This window comes from Mustela erminea, chromosome 17 (genome assembly GCF_009829155.1).
Source record: "Mustela erminea isolate mMusErm1 chromosome 17, mMusErm1.Pri, whole genome shotgun sequence".
NCBI lineage: Eukaryota > Metazoa > Chordata > Mammalia > Carnivora > Mustelidae > Mustela > Mustela erminea.
The window spans coordinates 55,506,250-55,524,440 of record NC_045630.1 but is presented as its reverse complement, the minus strand read 5'-3'; the positions used below and the strand labels follow the sequence as shown (position 1 = coordinate 55,524,440).

At 37.2% G+C, this 18,191-nt stretch overlaps 1 protein-coding gene across 1 annotated transcript in view; it reads left to right on the top strand.

Moving 5' to 3' along the window:
- USH2A (usherin) overlaps positions 1 to 18,191 on the top strand; it is a 681,041-nt gene that overhangs the window by 349,252 nt on the left and 313,598 nt on the right. The window contains exon 35 of the mRNA XM_032319004.1: positions 14,512 to 14,663. Coding sequence (XP_032174895.1) covers positions 14,512 to 14,663 — 152 coding nt within the window. The remainder of the gene's footprint in view (positions 1 to 14,511; positions 14,664 to 18,191) is intronic.

Genomic DNA, 18,191 nt, shown 5'->3' with positions numbered 1-18,191 from the left:
AGCAGAAAGAGCCCAGCTTCAGTGTTTTAAAAGGCAGTGGTATCTCACTGAATAAAACCACAGCTTATGTGACCCATGTTTTATCAGTGGATATTTATGCTTCCATTATTTTACTGTTATAAATAATGCTACATGCTATTAATTGTCTTCTTTTACCAAGTAGTCTTTAAGTACCTGGTCTTTATCACTTGATTCACACCTAGGGCTCTGCTCTCCTTCAAAGACGTCCTACTGAATTCTAGCCCCTTGCTTCTAGCTGGTTTCTCTAATCAGGGCATCCATGTTCCCTCTGGCAAAGGCGTTCTCTGCAGGCTGGAATTTCAGGCAGGGTTTTAAAACCTGAATAAGAGTGACTTTTAGGAAGATAAGAACCCTTGATTGTTCAGCCCCTGGACCCTGCCTTTGTCATGCCATCAGCCATCAGTGAAAGGGGCACAAGGGATTACTGTCTATTAAGTTTGTGACCTGTGTTGTGAAGATTACAATTGCGTAATTAGAATTATGTTTTCGAGAGCTTCCAAATTCTCCTGAGCCATATTCGCTTTCAGAAGCCTAGACCTTAGAATCTGTAAATATGCTTTTTCCTCACACTTGAAGTTTCCTTTGCTGAAAATCAGCATCAATATCTGACTAGACCAAACATTTCTCATTACCTAGCATAACATGTAGTAACATTTGAAAGTAATCAGAATATGTTTTTTAAATAGTAAGTGGTAATAGAGAATGTGAAATTCTTATCCTTTAGTAATATTTACAACTGCTTGTAACTATCCACTATCTTTACTTGAGCAAATTTGCTAGAACAGTTTCCCTCTTAGATTGTGACCCACATAAGGGCAGGCATGCGTCTTGTCCTCCGTGACCTTGTTCACGGTTCTAGTGCCAGCAATTGGCAGGGGTTCCAGTCATGGGTAGAGGAGTATTAAATCACTGTTGAAGGAATTAATGTTTGCTGAGGACAGGGACAATAATACCATAGTAATCATATGGATGTGAGAAGTATATTCATACGCAGTCATACAATACACACAAACACACATTTACAGCATGTTTTATAATTACGTAATGTAGAAGAATGATTTCAAAGACAGCAGAAAGGCCTCTCCCTCTTGACCTGCTGAAGGCTCAAAGACCTGGTTGTTTGGCCTAAGATTTTCTCAGCTGAGTGATTTTTTCAAGATTCTAAAGAGAAACAGCGCGTGAAACGGGGTCTGCGTGCCTCTGTGCGAAAGGGTAGACTGTCCTTGCCATCGAGAGGAGGTAACTTCAAGATACACACAGGAGAAGGGGAGCTGGGCACCCATGGGACAGGGTCCCACGTACTTCTTGAGAAAAGAAAGAGTACTCAAGGAACCTGTGAAAATATTTTCCTAATTCAGCCTTTTGTACTGGACTAGCTTTTTGAGAATTTGGACCTGAATATGTACCAAGATAGTGACAACTGGGTCAATAAGAACAGAAAGAATTTAAGAAGTTGATTATTTTGGCATACTTATACATAATACCATGAAGACAATGGAACATTATTGAAGAACATTTAGCTCAGGTTTTTAAAATATTTTATCTCTTTCTTTAAGACAGAATGAGAGAGAGCAAGCATGGGGATGAGGGGAGAAAGAGAAAGGAATTTAACACTGAGTGTCAAGTTAGACATGGGACTTGAAATATCATGACCCTGAGATCACAACCTGAGCCCAAACCAAGAGTTGGACACAACCAACTGAGCCCCCTAGGCAACCCCATGAAGTTTAGTTTTTAAGCATATATATGTTTCAGAAATGCATGGTAAAAAAATAACTACAGACCTTTTATATACTTTATATGTCGTCCTTCACATTAAGAAATGATGAGAAAGAAATAGACTTTTATAGTTTATGTACCTGAAGTTGTGTGTGTGAATATTAAGCAATTCACCCAGATGAAGAAAAAAGTATTTGATTTCCTACCAACGCTAATGGTAATAATAGCTACAGCTTAGAGCTAGGTAGCAAGCACTGCAGTCCTCACAACCAGCTATGAAATGGGTATGGCTGGAGCACCTGGGTGGCTCAGTGGGTTAAGCCTCTACCTTCAGTGCAGGTCATGATCTTGGGGTCCTGAGATCAAGCCCCACATGGGGCTCTGGGCTCAGCGGGGAGCCTGCTTCTCCCTCTCTCTCTGCCTGCCTCTCTGTCTACTTGCGCTCTCTCTGTGAAATAAATAAATAAAATCTAAAAAAAAAAAAAGAAAAGAAAAGAAATGGGTATGGCTTCTCTAACATTCAGCTGGGGAAACTCAGATTTATAAGTATTAATTGCTCGAGACAACTAGTTAAGTAGGAATTTAATACAAAGCAAGGTGTCAATGACAAAAAAATTCATGATTTTATTCACTGTACTCTTCTGCCTCTACATTTTGTAGAAAAGCTCATAATTCAGTATTTCATCTAGGCACATGAAAAAAAAATTTTTAGATGCTTTGACTTGTTTGATGCATCAATCTCACTGACAATATTCAAAATTCTTATGATTTCTGTTCTGATTTTTCTGTGGTTTTGAAGGAATAACTATTCTCAAACTTTTTGTTTTGAACTAACTTTATTTTTAAATACCCAAAAGGCGATTCTATTTTCTTTCCTGGAAATGCTCAGTTTTAATAGGAGAAATGGATTATAGAATTCAGTGAATCACTTAGGAAAACTGCTTGACAGTTTTGAGCAAACCTTGTGTAACTTTTATGAAACACCTCCAATCAGTTTGTCAGGTAGAATTTCCCAAGCATAATCTTTTTTAGGTTCCGTTGATTCCATTTTTAGGAAAGCCTCACAGTAATAAGGCATTATTCCACAATGTGAAAGCTGTTCTCTCTTTTCCTTTTTAATTGAAGGATCAAGTATTCACACAGGGAGATAACTGCCACATTCAATCATCATCTGGACCTTGGGGGAAAACTTGCCATTGATATTCATATTGCCATGCTGTACTGGAAAAAAAAAAAAAAACAACAAATATGTTTGGAGTATCTATATTCACTATACATGTTATTTTCATGACACACTAAAGCACTGTTGTTTAATTCTTACAGTAAACAGAATTCTTCAGTGTACATAGAGATACCTTGTATTAAATTTACATCGTATTGTACTTGTATTGAATTTCCTTGGTTATAGATGACAACCTACTGAGCACCTTAGGAAACACAATTTGACAGAACATGATGAAGAGGCACAAAGATATATATCCCAGTGGATGTGCTTTATGGACAATTATGTTTCAGCTTCCCTGTGAAAATTAAACACCTTAAAAATTCTACCATTATGGAAAGAGAAAGGTGATAAACTTGAAACTGCTTACCCTGGCCAGCCAATGGGAATTAAGTATCCATTTTGTGGATTATCCACTGTGGAACTGAAATTGTAGAACTAGATTAAATAACCTGATCCCTTTTTACCACACAGCATTCTATTGTTTCATTTTGTTCTAGCTAGCTTACCAATTACTAGCACCAGAGAGTAAGCAAAAGAAAAGCACAGAAAAGATGAAACAGTGCAACATAAAGTGTTACTATAATTTTTTTTATGTTAGATGTATATATTTTTCAGACTTTCTGGATCCACTCTTTGCTCTTTCATTCAGCCCTGTACCCTACAAGGCTGACCTTTACTCAGAGTGTGGATGAGTTTGCTCTCTGTCTCTCTCTGGCTTCCTTTTGGTTTGTCTCTGAGCAGTGGCAGCAGCAGCAAGAGATCAGAGGGTGGGAAGAGAAAGAAGTCGCAGAATTTAAAGCCTTTGTTCCCTTTCGACCCCGGCTCTGGGCTCCAGAGTAGAGCCATATCCCTCCTCCAAAAGCTGCAGCACCCATCCAATGGCCCTTTCCTATAACTCCAGCTCTTTGTCAGGTTCCCAAATCTGTTCTCATCCATTCCCTTGCAAATTTGAGGATGTTTACAGGATCCTACTGAACTTACGTTAGCATGGTCTCCTAGGAGTCCTAACTAGGACCTGCTGGGAATGCATTATTACCACCCCGTCTTTCCCTTAACTCTGCCCATAGCTTTGTAAATGAGTTTGAGTTGCTATCAAGTTTCTGCTGAGTCTTTAACTGATTTTTAAATCTCGTATAATCCACACATAACACACAGAATTCGGGGGCTGGGTCTACTGATAGATGTAAAATGTATTCTGGAAATAGCAAAAGTAAATAAGTAAACAAAAATTCCATCTAGTAAACTTTGACACCCTAGACATTTTAAAAGCAAATAAGGAGAATGGTGTTCAAAAGTTCTAGATGAAGACTCTTTATCTAATATGTCTGTGATATTTAATTTTTTAAATAATAATCAACTCATTGATACCTCACTGAAATCTTTCTATTAATTATTATGAAATACTTATTGTAATTAATCAGATAATGATTTTTGACATTTTTTCTTTTGATGAAGTAGGTCCAAGGGCCAAGTTCATCTTAAACACGATTTTCTCAGAAAAATTTAATTTCCTAAGCCACCTAGATGAGGTTAGCATCTGCCTTCTCAGCCACTACCATTTTTCCTTCTTTTCCATCTGGTTCTCTTTTAATACATAATCCACTTAGTCCTCCTTCTCACTTAGATTGGAAGTTTTATGAATGCAGGAACCAGGACTGTTCTGGATATTTCCAGCTTGAAACACAATGTCTGGCACATAGTAGGTATTCCATAAGTATTTACTGAGGAATCAGATAACTTCTGAAAACCAAATCCACTAAATCCAGCAGATTTCTTTTTTCAAAAAGTATTTGACAGCACTTGGGAAGTACCTGTTCTGTTTTTCCACACTGTGCTCTCTGGACTTGATTGGGGTAGAGAGGAATCTTCAATAGTTAGCACACACATAGGAAACTGCTGGGTGATGACAGATAGCATACAAGTAGGGAATACAGACCTGTCTACAACGTGCTTCCAAGAGATGGACAGTTTATGTTTTACAAGAGATATGCAGTACATGACACAGGTGAGTGTAGGAAGAGATGGTCTAAGGCAAGATTTTCACAGCAAATAAGGCTTTAATTTACATGTGAAGGAAGGCACAGCTCTAAGTTCATTTCTCTTATATGCATCACACTTGATTCCTAAGGTACTTGCATATATGCTCACTCATTTGATTTTCACATTAACTATGTCAGGCCACCAGGACAAGGAATATGACCCCCATTTTATTGATAAGGGAAAAAAAAAAAAGTTTGGAAAATGTGAGCTTCCTAAGTTGTAAAAGTGTGTGGTCATGAGAGAAAGGCCGTGGGCTCTCCCTCCTTTTTTCTAAAAGCTTAATCAAATGACATTGGATGAAATCACAGCTCTTCCATCCCCCCCAAGTCTACCTGGTACCTGACTAGTGTCCATTCTTTGGCCGCAGCTCTCATCAATACCAGCTAACCATTTACTCATAAACAATGTCAACAGTGATGTCAGGGGCTTGGTCAGGTACACAGTCCTCAGATGGATTCTCATTTATCTTGAGTTAGTGTTGCTGTGAGGATACAGCCAACATCTAGTTCCTCAAGAGTCCTGAAGACTGACAAAAAGACCCCTGAACAACCCAAACTGTGGAAAGAAAGGATAAGAGAAGAAAAGAAAGTTGGGGTAGCTGTTTTAATATCATATAAAGGAAACTTTTGGGCAAATAGGTAAATTCAAAATGGTAAAAGGGAGAATAAAACTACAAACTCTTCTTTCACCAAAATCTGCTGTAAACAAAGTACCTAAAGAGATAAGTAAGAGAGTGGGATATAACATTTATAACACACGTAACTGTCAGAAGGCTAGTATTTGGAATACTTAAAGTATTCTTAGGAATCAATAATAAACTGGGGAGGGAATATAGCCAATAATAATTGTAATAGCATTATATAGTGACAGATGGTAGCTACACTTACCATGGTGAGCATTATGGGTAATGTATAGAACTGTCATATCATTACATTGTATACTTGAAACTAATATAAGATCATCTGTCATCTATAGTTTGATAAAATGTTTTAAAATATATAAACTTAAACTTAGAAGAAATGAAACCTAAACTCTTTACTTCATTTATTATTTTCCAACACACTTTGTCAATGATAACATATTCTAGATGTTGTTAGAAGAATAATAATAAACTGGGGAAATATCTGAAAAAGCATTTCACAAAAGAACAAAAAGCAAATAGCTAATGAACATAAGGACATGGGCTCAACCTCTTTCATAAGCTGGAAATAAAAAATAATACCAAAAAAGGTTCCATTTTACCACATATAATACTGGCACAGTTTAAAACTGTGAGTTATACAAGGTCTTTTTGGGGATATGGAACAATGAGGACTCATCGTGGGAATTGGTGCACTTTGAAAAACGGTTGGGTGTTGCCTAGCAAAATTAAATATATTCCAACAGTTTCACTCCAGGACCTATGTGCTAGTAAACTTCACATCTGCCTCAGGACACGAGTACAAAAATGATAACAGATACAGTGACGTAAGAGACAGAACAAGAAAACAATTCAAATGTCAACAGTAGAATAAATGAATGAATTGTATTGTGCAGGAATACGATACAGCAATGGAAATGAGTGAAGTGTGATCACCCTCAACCAGACAGACAGGATTCATGCTTATTATGGTGAACAAGAAAAGAAGCAAAAATATCTTTTTTTCAAGTAGGCTTCACACCCAGCGTGGAGCATAATGCAGGGCCGAAACCCATGAGCCCAAGATCAAGACCCCAGCTGAGATCAAGAGTTGGAAGCCCATCCGACTGAGCCACCCAGGTGCCTCCCCCTCAAACTATATATTATATGATTCTATTAGCAAAACATTTAAAAATTCACCAAGCTTAATTATATTGTTTATGGATGCATTCCTAAATAGAAAAGCAACAAATCATTCTTTAGAAGTTAACACAGCTGTCTGTGAGGAAGAGAAAGAGCTGGAATGAGGGAAGACACATAGAAGGTTCATGGGGTGCTGAAGATTTGTGGGGTGCTAGCAATATTTTATTTTTTAACCTTGGTGATGGTTACATGGCTTTCCACTTTTTCATTTGTCTTTGAGATATAACATATTTTATGTATTTTTCTATGTTATGTTTTATCACGTAATTTAAAAAATATAGAAGAAATAGGTGCGTGGAAGTTAGAGAGTGTAATGGTCTGTGCACTGTTGAACCTGAATGTCTCTGCATGTTACACCAACCCGTAGCTCCGACACTTTCTGTCTGGCATTGACTGTGTTATTCAGTCTTTCTCCAACTTGTTTTTCTCCTCTGTAAAGGGAAACTGAAATTTTTTTTTGCCTTCAAGAGTTTTTCCTGAGGATTGATGGCATCTGATCTAAAACATGAATACTGTTAATTTTTCAGCATAAACGTCCTTTGACTTTCAAGCGTTTGCCTCCTCTTACTTTGCGTGCTTTCCTATGGAACAGTATTTGTTTTGCATTTTAATGAAATGTTACATGTTGAGATAGTTACAAATTCACATGCAGTTGTAAGAAATCATGAAGAGAGATCTCGTTGACCCTTTCCAGCTCCCCCAGGATACTTTTAAAACTATAGTACATGATCACAACTATGATTTTGACACTGATACAGTCAAGATGCAAAACAGGGGTGTGACTTTTTTTTAATCCCCCAGTTGAAAAACAGTCCCCTTTGAAACCAGTAGACGAAAGGTAAGTTAGTTCTTTGGTAGTGGGCTTTTGGAAATCATTCGCACCCGCCTTCACAAACCCTAAGGTGGATAGACCCTTCTCTTGCCTGCATAGTGACCTATGACACAATGCTGTACTCTAACCCTAACCTCAGCTCTAGCATTATAAATTTATTTTATTAAAGAAGAGAAAATATATAAAACTGTTAAAGCTATTTCTCTTTTAGAATTCCATACTACCACTGCAATATGGCATTCCCACATCCCTCTCTCAATCATAACTCATTACTGTATATTCAGGAAAAGGAGGCTTTCAACATTTTTTTTTCCTTTTGATATTTTCAGCTGCCCTTTTCCCTATACCTGTGGTCTTCCCTACTCCAGTCTATTGCAACTGTGACTCTAGATTAATTCTTCTAAATACCATGTTTATTTTAACCCCTGGTCAATACATAAAAAATATCCATAGTTCTCCCGTGCATCATAAAATCCCCAACCCTTGGTGTGGCATTCAAGGTCTGAACATCTGTTTGAAGGCTCATTTTCTATTAGGCTTTCACCAGTTACGACAATAACAACAGAATACGGATCTATTCTGGATGTCTTTATTATACCTTGCATTTTCTTGCTTCCAGGCATTGGTAAATGTCATTTCCCCACAAGGAACATCTTCCTGAGACATGGCCTTTTCACATTTTGCCTTTTATGGAAGACCCAGCTGCTTTGTACAGAAACCCCAGCTGCTCTAAAAAGCTTTCAGGACTTACTTAAGGCAGAGTGATTGCCCCTTGCTAGAAGCTCTTGTATGTCTATACCATTTGTTGAGCATAAAATTTTTGTGGTGCTTATCACTTTTATTTAGCTCTTCAATTGTTTAATTAGACCTGTGTTTAGCCCCTTTTTACTTCCATAAAGGCAGATATTATTTCTTATTGTTTCTATTCCCCAAAGTACCAAGCATAGTAGCTTTCAGGAATTGACTTCCGGTAGATACACACTAAGTTTTCGTTATGCTCAACTTAATTGCTTGTAGGGCCAGAATGGGTTTGTCAGTGCTTATTTGAGCGGAATTCCTACTTTAGCAGAGAAAGTTAGGCTGGAGATGAAGAAGAGGAGCGGTGGTGGTAGGGAGATGAGATTGCCAGGCTCCAAGCCGGAGTTGATATTTATTTGACCCTAGAAAACAGCTTAGCCTAAGAGTCCGTTCCCCTAACTCAGTAACAAGGCAAATAACACTTCTTATTTCTTGATGTTGTTAATGTTAATGGAAATAATTCATATCAAGCATATTGCCTATTGTCTGACTCAACATGAGTGTTCAGTACATTTTTTAATAATAAAGTGTTTAAAATGTCAAAAACACACAGCATTTTTAGAACTTTACATTTAACTTTTTTTCAAACCTATTCATATATGTCTTGTACTCCTACTTAAAGAAGGAAAGTGCCTCCTTAAGCTTCACTTAAAATGTGCACTGGAAATTCATTAGTTTTTGTTATCTACTTTAGAAATCTGAGATCAATTAAAATTGTTGTCTTAATACATATTTGAGACTTAATTGCTAAATGTATGTTATTGGAACTGAATTATACAATATTTTATATAATACTAATTAATTTACATTAAAAAGTCTGTTAGTGAGAAGTTATGACATCTGCCTGCCTATCTTGGTAAGAAATGCATTGTTATTTTCAAATGGTATCTCTTATTGTCCACCAATTTGCCAGGCAGTTTGACCATATGTCCTTAACATGGATTATATCGCTAATGACCTTGCCCAAACCAGATCAAAGGAAATACTTGCACTTGTCTCAGGCTCCTTTTTGTGGCAGATGTAGGCACCAGCTCTAAACCATGATGGCATCCCACTTTGGCCTGACCTTGAGACCTGGTGACTAGCTATTGAGACCTGGAGCTAAAGGCAGAAGACCCAGAGAGATCAACATTATGAGTCTGTTCCAGCTTCACAACATGCTCACGTTGACCCCAGCTTCCCAATCCTGGGATGGGGAACTCTCATCTTGCTAGTACTCAGCAAAGGTCTGACTGATCACTGACTGCATGTGGCATTTTTGGATATGCATTTTGAAAAATGGCCCTCTGTCTGTAGTATAAAGAATGAATTGTATGGAAACATGAATAATGCATCAAAACATGAGGGTGGTTATTATTCTCAGATAGGAGATGATGGCAGAATGGACTAGGTGGCCATGAGTATGGTGATGGGTGACGATCAGTTGGGAATGTACAGTCTATGTGACTCGATGATGGACTTGGTATGGTGGGGGAGGCAGAGGAGAGGACAGAGTCCAATATGACTTAAAGGCTAGATGACACTTACCCAGTGTACACTTGGATTCTACAGTTTAGATCTATAATTGACCTTTTAGTTCTTCCCACAAGTGCTGTCAAATTGTGGTTACTTACCAAACGCTGGGTTACTCTGTAGGTACGCGTGCATGAGCGCATGTGTGCGTGCTCACTCGTGTGAAAGCTGGACTTGAGTTTCACCCACCTTTTCATTCAGATGCATCCTCCATACTAAAAAATTTCTGAGCAGTTGAATAAACTGTCACAAATCTCATTTAGTTTTATTCTCAGCTCATTTGCCATGCACTCACCTTGCTCAAAGTCCTTCTCTTAGCATCTGTGTTATTTCTTTATACCTAGTTCCGGACGTCACGGTTATCTAGTTTCTTAGCATTGCTTGCTAGGGGTTGACTTGCTTAAGTCAGGTAGACAAAACAAAGAAGAAACTGTTGAGAGACTGTCACTGAGGGAGGAAGGAGAACTCAAAAAGCAGACATAAGAATGGATTAAGTGTAGCCACTGAGGATGTGAAGGGTAAAAGCTGGGTAAGTATCCTAGATCTCATGGTCCCTGAGGGTCTACTGAATTAGAGAATATACTCTTTGGTGTCCATAATGCATGGTTTGAGTCATCACGAGATGATTCAATTATATTCATTATAGTCTGTGTGGGAAGACAGGTGAGTACTGTGGAGTCCTTGCTGGAAAGATTTCCTCTAAAATTGGTTAAAATTCTTAAAAGTTTGTACTTAAGGAATGAGATTTAGTTATAAAGAAAATTAACTTCTATGAAATGTGTCATTTCCCAATATGTCAGATAAATGAGATATTATGCACATAATCCTAGCATAAAAGAAATTCTCTGTTCCCCAATTATGTAAGAAAACGGAAATATTGATTTGGGTACTTTCTATGTCATTGTTGAAAAGCAGGTCAAGTAGATAGCATTTTGAGGGTCTTACAATTTCTTTAAGAGCTTCTCCAACACGTTATTTGCACATAAGATTTTTTTTTTTTTTTTGAGGATTAAAAGATTGCTTAACTGAGGGCCTGGCACATCATAATTTCTTATCATGATTATTACTGTGATTTTATCCATTTTTTCTTCTCTTAAATTTCTTGTGACTATTTAGTTTTACATTATATATCTTTCATTTCTTAGTTTTAATTCATCTGTGCTTTTGTGTGTTGATTATTAAATGGCATTAAACCGAATACTTTCTGTAAATATTCTCAGAATTATCAGAGATGGTCATACTAGAATAAAGGAGAAAGGTGACAGTTGTACCTTTTTGGTGTAGCCAAAGGGCTACATGACAGTAAAATACTGTTACCCCAAAATTTGGAAATGAGGGAAATAGACCTGCTCTTAAAAGATAAGCTATACAACGTTATCCTCATCAAGGAAAATAAGTCCAAGTAGTAGCTTTGTTTAAAAAGCACTAGCTCAAAAAATTAATAAATAAAAAGTATTAGCTCGTTCAAATATAAACAGCTTTAATCCTAAAGGATGTACTGACCAAGATCTAACTAGTGAAACAGAAAATGTGCTAGGATTGTAAGACAGACTGTGTTTAATATAAGGAGTTGATTACAAATGTGTTGGAAGGGCTGTAGAAACAAAAATGGTGATTGTCAGAGCGCTGCTAACTTCCCTGGTCCTTGGCTTCTGAGTCGGCCTCAGGAGGTACTGCCCCAGCCCAAGCTAAAGGGCCACCTAGAGTCCACTACTGAAGAAGCTGGAAATGCAGAAGAGGCATTTCTGCTGCCGACACTGCTTGAGGCCACAGCTGCTTTGTCCCTCTGCTGACCTCTCAACAGTCAGCAAAAGCCTCAGCGCTTAGAGCTACAAGTTGGACATTTTCTGTCTTCCTGTTTCTGCCCAGCTTGCAGTGCCTCCTACTGGAGAAATCCAAGAGGAAGCCGGCAAGTCAGAGGACTGCAAATACAGAGGATGGATTGTCAAGCCCAGCGCAGACTGTAGACCTGCGGATGTGGGGCTGTGGGCAGATGAACCGGATGAATGACCAGATGATTCAGCACCCGGGCATGCTCCTCTGGCTTCCACTACTTTCCATGACCAGCAATAATCACTGCATGCTTCCACCTAACACCCTACTCTGCTTTATACAAGGAAGAAGCTCTCACCCTCTGTCATTGTAGTCTACCTGGGTTCATGCCCCCTTGAATTTAGACACGACCGACCTAGAAATCCTGCAACATAAAAACTAAGATAAAATTAATACCTGTTAACTTTCTTTATACAAATCAGCAGGGAAAAGGAGAGGAGAAAATTAGTTATTCTATACAAATCTTTATGTAATATGAACATAATAAAACATGAAGTAACACCTATAATTCTTATTTCCGTAACTAGTTTAAGGCCACAGTTGATATTTATAACCTCTTCCCTTTGCCCTCAGCCAGCAGCTCATCTGTTTTAGAATCTTGACCTAGAAAGGTAACCCAAACTTTCATTACTGAAGGGTGTGTGCGCTTAGTGTCAGCCCAAGGAAGCCAATTTCTCCTTCCACACAGTAACTTTTTTTTTCTTTTTTGCCTGTTGATTTAGTTGCATGAGGATCCCAAATTGCCGGGTAATATTCTGTTTCTAATTTAGCGGTAACCTGCGTGCAGCCCACAGCTAAGTATTCCTCTTTGTGGCTGGAGAATGCAAACATATTTTATGTAGGTTATTAAGTGTAATAGTAAGAGGAAGCACTCTGACTACCTTCTCTTGATCCCCATTTCCACATTTTTCACTGTAGAAAACCCTGGCTCAAATCATGTACGAACCCTCAGGCGTCATCACCCAGCCTCAGCTGTAATGCGGGCTTTAGGAGGCTGTTCCAGCAATCTCTTAGGCTATGGGTTGACGAAGTATATTATTAGATGAGTAACTTTTATGACAGTAACTCACTCCCTACTTGTTTTGCTATGAACTGATTTTTAAATCCAAAGCAGTCTTGTAAAGGATATCCTGAAAATGAGGGCAGCATTCTATAAATTTGCAGGTGATGGTGATGCCAAACATTGTGAGCAGATTCTGGAAGGGAGCGATTTCCTCCCAGGAGAAAGGGACACTCGGGAAAAAGCTCTTGATGTCCTTGGTCCCACCAAGAATGCTATCCCTAATGCAATGATGGGTGAAGGTTTGATCTTCCTTTAAGACATTAATGAGACCAAATTTGGAGTTCCTAGGCTAAGAGACAGGCCTCTTGTAAGCCAGCTGAATTCCTTGACAACCTTGACTGTGCTAGAGCCTCTTTCAAGACTCGTTCCTTCTCCAAATCTATCTCTGAGCTATTCTTGAATATCATCTTTTTACCAAGTCTCTTTTCATACTTCAGGTAGAGAGTTATCTCTTTTTTCTATAGCCTTACATTTTCCCTCTAGATTGGATGCTGATATCTTTATTCTGCTGTGTGTTCATTAATTTATCCATTCAATCAATATACATGTAGTACCTACTATGTTTTAGGCATGGTGTTAAGTCTAGAAATACACAGGTAAGGAAGAGTCAAGATTGCCTTGGGGATCCTACAGAGAGGCAATTAAACAGCCACTGTGAACTTAATTTCACTTTGAAAGCAGTTCTAATTTAGTATGTAAGCAAAGTTTTATTTCTCAATGCTTGATCAATTTGGGGATTCCGTAATTCCAGGGAACACAGATCTCTAACTTCCTTTTAATAAAAATATTTTGACTACATAATTCAAATGACCATATTCAACAACTATTTAATTTCACGTATCTCTACTAGTTGATTTCATGAAAAGACACATAAACTTCCTTCTGAAATAAATTTTAGTTGAGCATTAAAACCAGTAAATCACAGTTTCTCTAACCCATTCGTGAGTGTCTCATGACTACTCTTTGTGCAATTTGTATTAAGGTGTTTATGGTTAGGTTATGTAATATTGTGGTTGAGAACATGGGTTCTAGAGTCAGACCTCCTAGGTTCAAATTCTGACTCCAGCACAGGCCAGCTATGTGATTTGGAGCAAGTTACCTAATCTGTCTTGCCTGAATTTCTTCATCTATGAAATGATCATAATGATACTGCCTCTGTTCTGGTGGTGCTGCTAGGAGAGAGTTAAAAAAGGAGTTCACACACAACAGGTGCTTAGAACAGTGCCTGATACATCCTGAGTAATGTATAATGCCCTAACAAATAAGGACATTTGACTTCTAGAGCACATCTACTAAGGATATCACTTTAGAATGCAATACAAATTATAAGTGTACTTAATTTATTCATGTTTTACCTGGAACACAAATGATAGCTCTTCACATGATGTAATATGAAGAGTCTCATACTGGGGCTCTTGGGTTCTATTTCTGTCTCTGTACTAATTAGCTTAACAGTTTGATATTTAGGGGTTTAATGCCTGTTTTATCCTTTGGAAAGAGACAGGGTTTAGACTGGGGAAAGTACCAGATACTGTGATTCAGTAATTCCATGAAATTAGAAATCATATCAAGAAGTGCTTGCTTTCTTAAGACATTCTTTGCTGTTGTCTGGTAGTCATGCTAAAGGTCCATTATTATCTTCCCAGGTGTTATCACAAGCTATGGACTATATCTGGATGGTATATTAATTCACAATTCCTCAGAACTCAGCTGTCATGCTTATGGATTTGCTCCTTGGAGCTTACATTCCTTCCGAGTCCAAGCATGCACGGCCAAAGGTTGTGCTCTGGGCCCACTGGTGAGTATGCACATTTACATTCTGGGAATGTATCTGATGTCAGATGACAGTGAATATCAAGGAAGAAGTAGATGGTGGTGACTCACTCTGTGCACAGCTAGGCTTTCAAGCAGGATGGGAGATTTTCTTTTTATAAAATTTTATTTAAGACTTAGGAAGAGTTTATATTCAACATAAATTTCAAGACTGTGCATAGGTCTAGTGAAGGACAGAATCTGTATTTCACTGAAATTTTTCAAGGTAAGCTGGCTGGGTTAGCAGAAGGACATTCGATTTTGTTTAGTTTAGTTACATATTTATTTCAAGTGGATGTTTTTCTTTCTAATAATGGGCTCAACAACTAAGTAATTTATGATTAAAAAGTGAAAACAATTGAAAGTCCATGATTGCCACAGTAGGGCAACACAGATGCCCAGAAAGTATGTCAGTCAGTCAGAAGTTTGAACTTGTCTCATCTAATAGAATAAAATAGATTTATATCATCAGTGTGATACAGTTTCATAAGAACCGTATTTAAAACTGCATGCTTTTGATATCCACATTTCAGAAATCTATGGTGTGTATTTCATTAGCAGTTAAAAGATTGACAAATCATGCTTTTTATTTTTTAATATAATTTTTAAAACTCAATAGTGCATAATTGTCATAGACCAGCATGACATTCGTTAGCTTCAAAACATCAGATTTTGAATACCCAACTTTTGTAGCATCATGGACGGGACTGGAAGAGATTATGCTGAGTGAAATAAGTCAAGCAGAGAGAGTCAACTATCATATGGTTTCACTTATTTGTGGAGCATAACAAATAGCATGGAGGACATGGGGACTTAGAGTGGAGAAGGGAGTTGGGGGAAATTGGAAGGGAAGGTGAACCATGAGAGACTATGGACTCTGAAAAACAATCTGAGGGTTTTGAAGGGACGGGGGGTGGGAGGTTGGGGTACCAGGTGGTGGGTATTATAGAGGGCACGGATTGCATGGAGCACGGGGTGTGGTGCAAAAATAATGAATACTGTTATGCTGGAAATAAAAATAAATAAAAAAAATAATAAAAAAAAATAAAATAATATAAAAGAAATTAAAAAAAAAAACATCAGATTTTTGTACATTTTTCTTAATTAGATTTCGCTTCTTTTAAGGGAAATGCTCATTACTTTTAGATATTTTTTGGCAATGTTTGCTAATGCTCTATCATTTTAATGCACTCTGTCTTCACTGGAAAGTGTATTATATAAATATTACCTTGGAAAACAGCTCTACAGTTTCATTTTTGCTTCCTTATTTTTGATCACACCTTCCATTTCGTTTCAGAGGTTGGTTGCTTTCCAAGCTGCTAACATCATCTTTTGGTGGAGCTGAGCTGTAGTCTTTACTGCCATTAAGTATTTTATAGCTCAGACCCTCTGACAATTACTTACTCTTAAAAGCAGGAATGGCAAGAGGCCAGCTCTTCTTCTCCATTCAAAAGAAAAAGCAAAGAAACACGAGAACACTTCACATGAGCTTGAAACCTAGACTCTCTCAAAAATATAAACAGCACATGGTTCTGGCTACTAAATTGGCTCCCACACTGTCTCTTGATGTTCTGGCAACTTGAAACAAGGGGGACACGGTTATTGATCTGTGTCTTGTGCAGATAAGATAGTAGGCGATGTTAACTTTAAGAAATCAAATGCCACAGTGCCCTGATGGGAAGGGAGAAAACAGAATTGTATTGTAAAAGCTGCTCTGCCATGGCCTCGTACATTCTAGACTCAGTCCTGACATCAAGCATGGTTATTTTCTCCCCTTGGTACTTTTCTTTATCCTGTGCTCAGTATGCAAACGCTTTTCCCAAGTCAATGATCCATCTCTAATCACTGGGATTGAACAACAATGTCTTTATTTAGAACAAGTCAACTCTGTGCTGCCAAGAAGTTAAAACCTACAGTCTTCAATTGATTTCTAAAATATTTTTGTACCAATTACAGTATGCCCTTAAGAGATTACATATCTGAATATTTTAAATCACCCAGGATATCTACCGTAGTCATGAATGATAGTCCAGATTCAGATACACACATCCCTTAAGGGTATTCTTTATCTAAGGCAGTGTTACAACAAGCATTTCATTGAAACAAAAAATTCATGATTTCTGTTTTTAGATCTTTTGCTGGCAGAAATTGAAAAATAAATTTTTTGTGAGTCTATTTTTTTGTTCGCCTAACAACATTTTTAATGATAATTCTTGGTTTTTGGAAAGAGAAGCCTGTTTATTTTACATCTTTTTCATGCATGCAGGGAAATACTATTCTCTGTTTTCTCTGTGACAAATATGATCTGTTCCTGAATGTGGTATGGTTCACCCTCAAAACTGGCAAGCTGAAATAATAAAGTGGATAAAAGAGTAAAAAGGACAAGTTTGATAAAATAGAGTGTTTTAAAAATAAAAATGCATACATATTTTCCACATTTTTACCATTTTAATGTAGTATTAGCTCAGTATGTTCTGTTTTTACCCCTACCGGTTTATTACCTGTTTTTGTGATTTGGTAAGAATTACTCTGTACCCATCTGAAAAAAAGATTTTTTTTTTTGTGGTTTGTTCAGTTCTCATTCAATTTATACAACGTATTTGGCTTTTAAAGAAATTTCAGTGTTAAAAATAATTTATAATGCCTTTGATCCTAATTTTATGATGCTAATATGCATTGCCAAATTTAATCTAGTAATTGAAGTTTTATAAGTGTTTGAAATAATGAAAAATTAACAGAAAATGCAACAGAAAATAACTTTTTAAGAGCTATCCTTGCTTTCAATTCTATTGTGAGTTATATTAGAGAGAAACCCTTCACATTTTGTTATTATAATATGATGCACTGAATATGTCCATAGGATAATCACTCTGCTTTTTGTTTGTTTTTTTTCCACTTAGCTAATGTTAGATAACACTGGTAGACTCTAAGATTGGGAATTTTATGACTGTGTCTGGCCTTGGAACATTCATTGGATTCAATTCTCTAAGGAGCCTCTTAAGGATGAAATGTGAAACTATAGGTCACTGCCATGGGATATAGTTAAAAAGCTGCTTTGGGTTCTTGGTGATGCATGTTTGTACATGTAAACACACCTATACACATATCACCTTTTTCACATTTGTTTTTTCGAAAGAAAAAAATTTATTATATAAGACATCTAAATCTTCAGGGCAATATGCAGTTGTCAAGAAAATCCTAAATGGGAAATCTACCTTAAACCTGCTATTATTCCTCGTGCCTCCTTGGCAAACATACTTATTCTACTATGCCTTAGATTTTTCAACTCTTACAAAAGGAAAATAATGCCCATTTTAAACAGGATTGATGTAAAATTTTCAGTGAAATATTTATGCAAAGATTTCTGGTACATGATAAGAGTTTTATTAAAGATGAAAATTTTATTAAAATGTTTATATGTTTTCATGGCACATTTATTCTCAAAACAATTTATTTTCTGTGTCAGGGGAGGTTTCCAGCCTTCCAGAATGCCTTTTCCCTAACATTCTTTTTA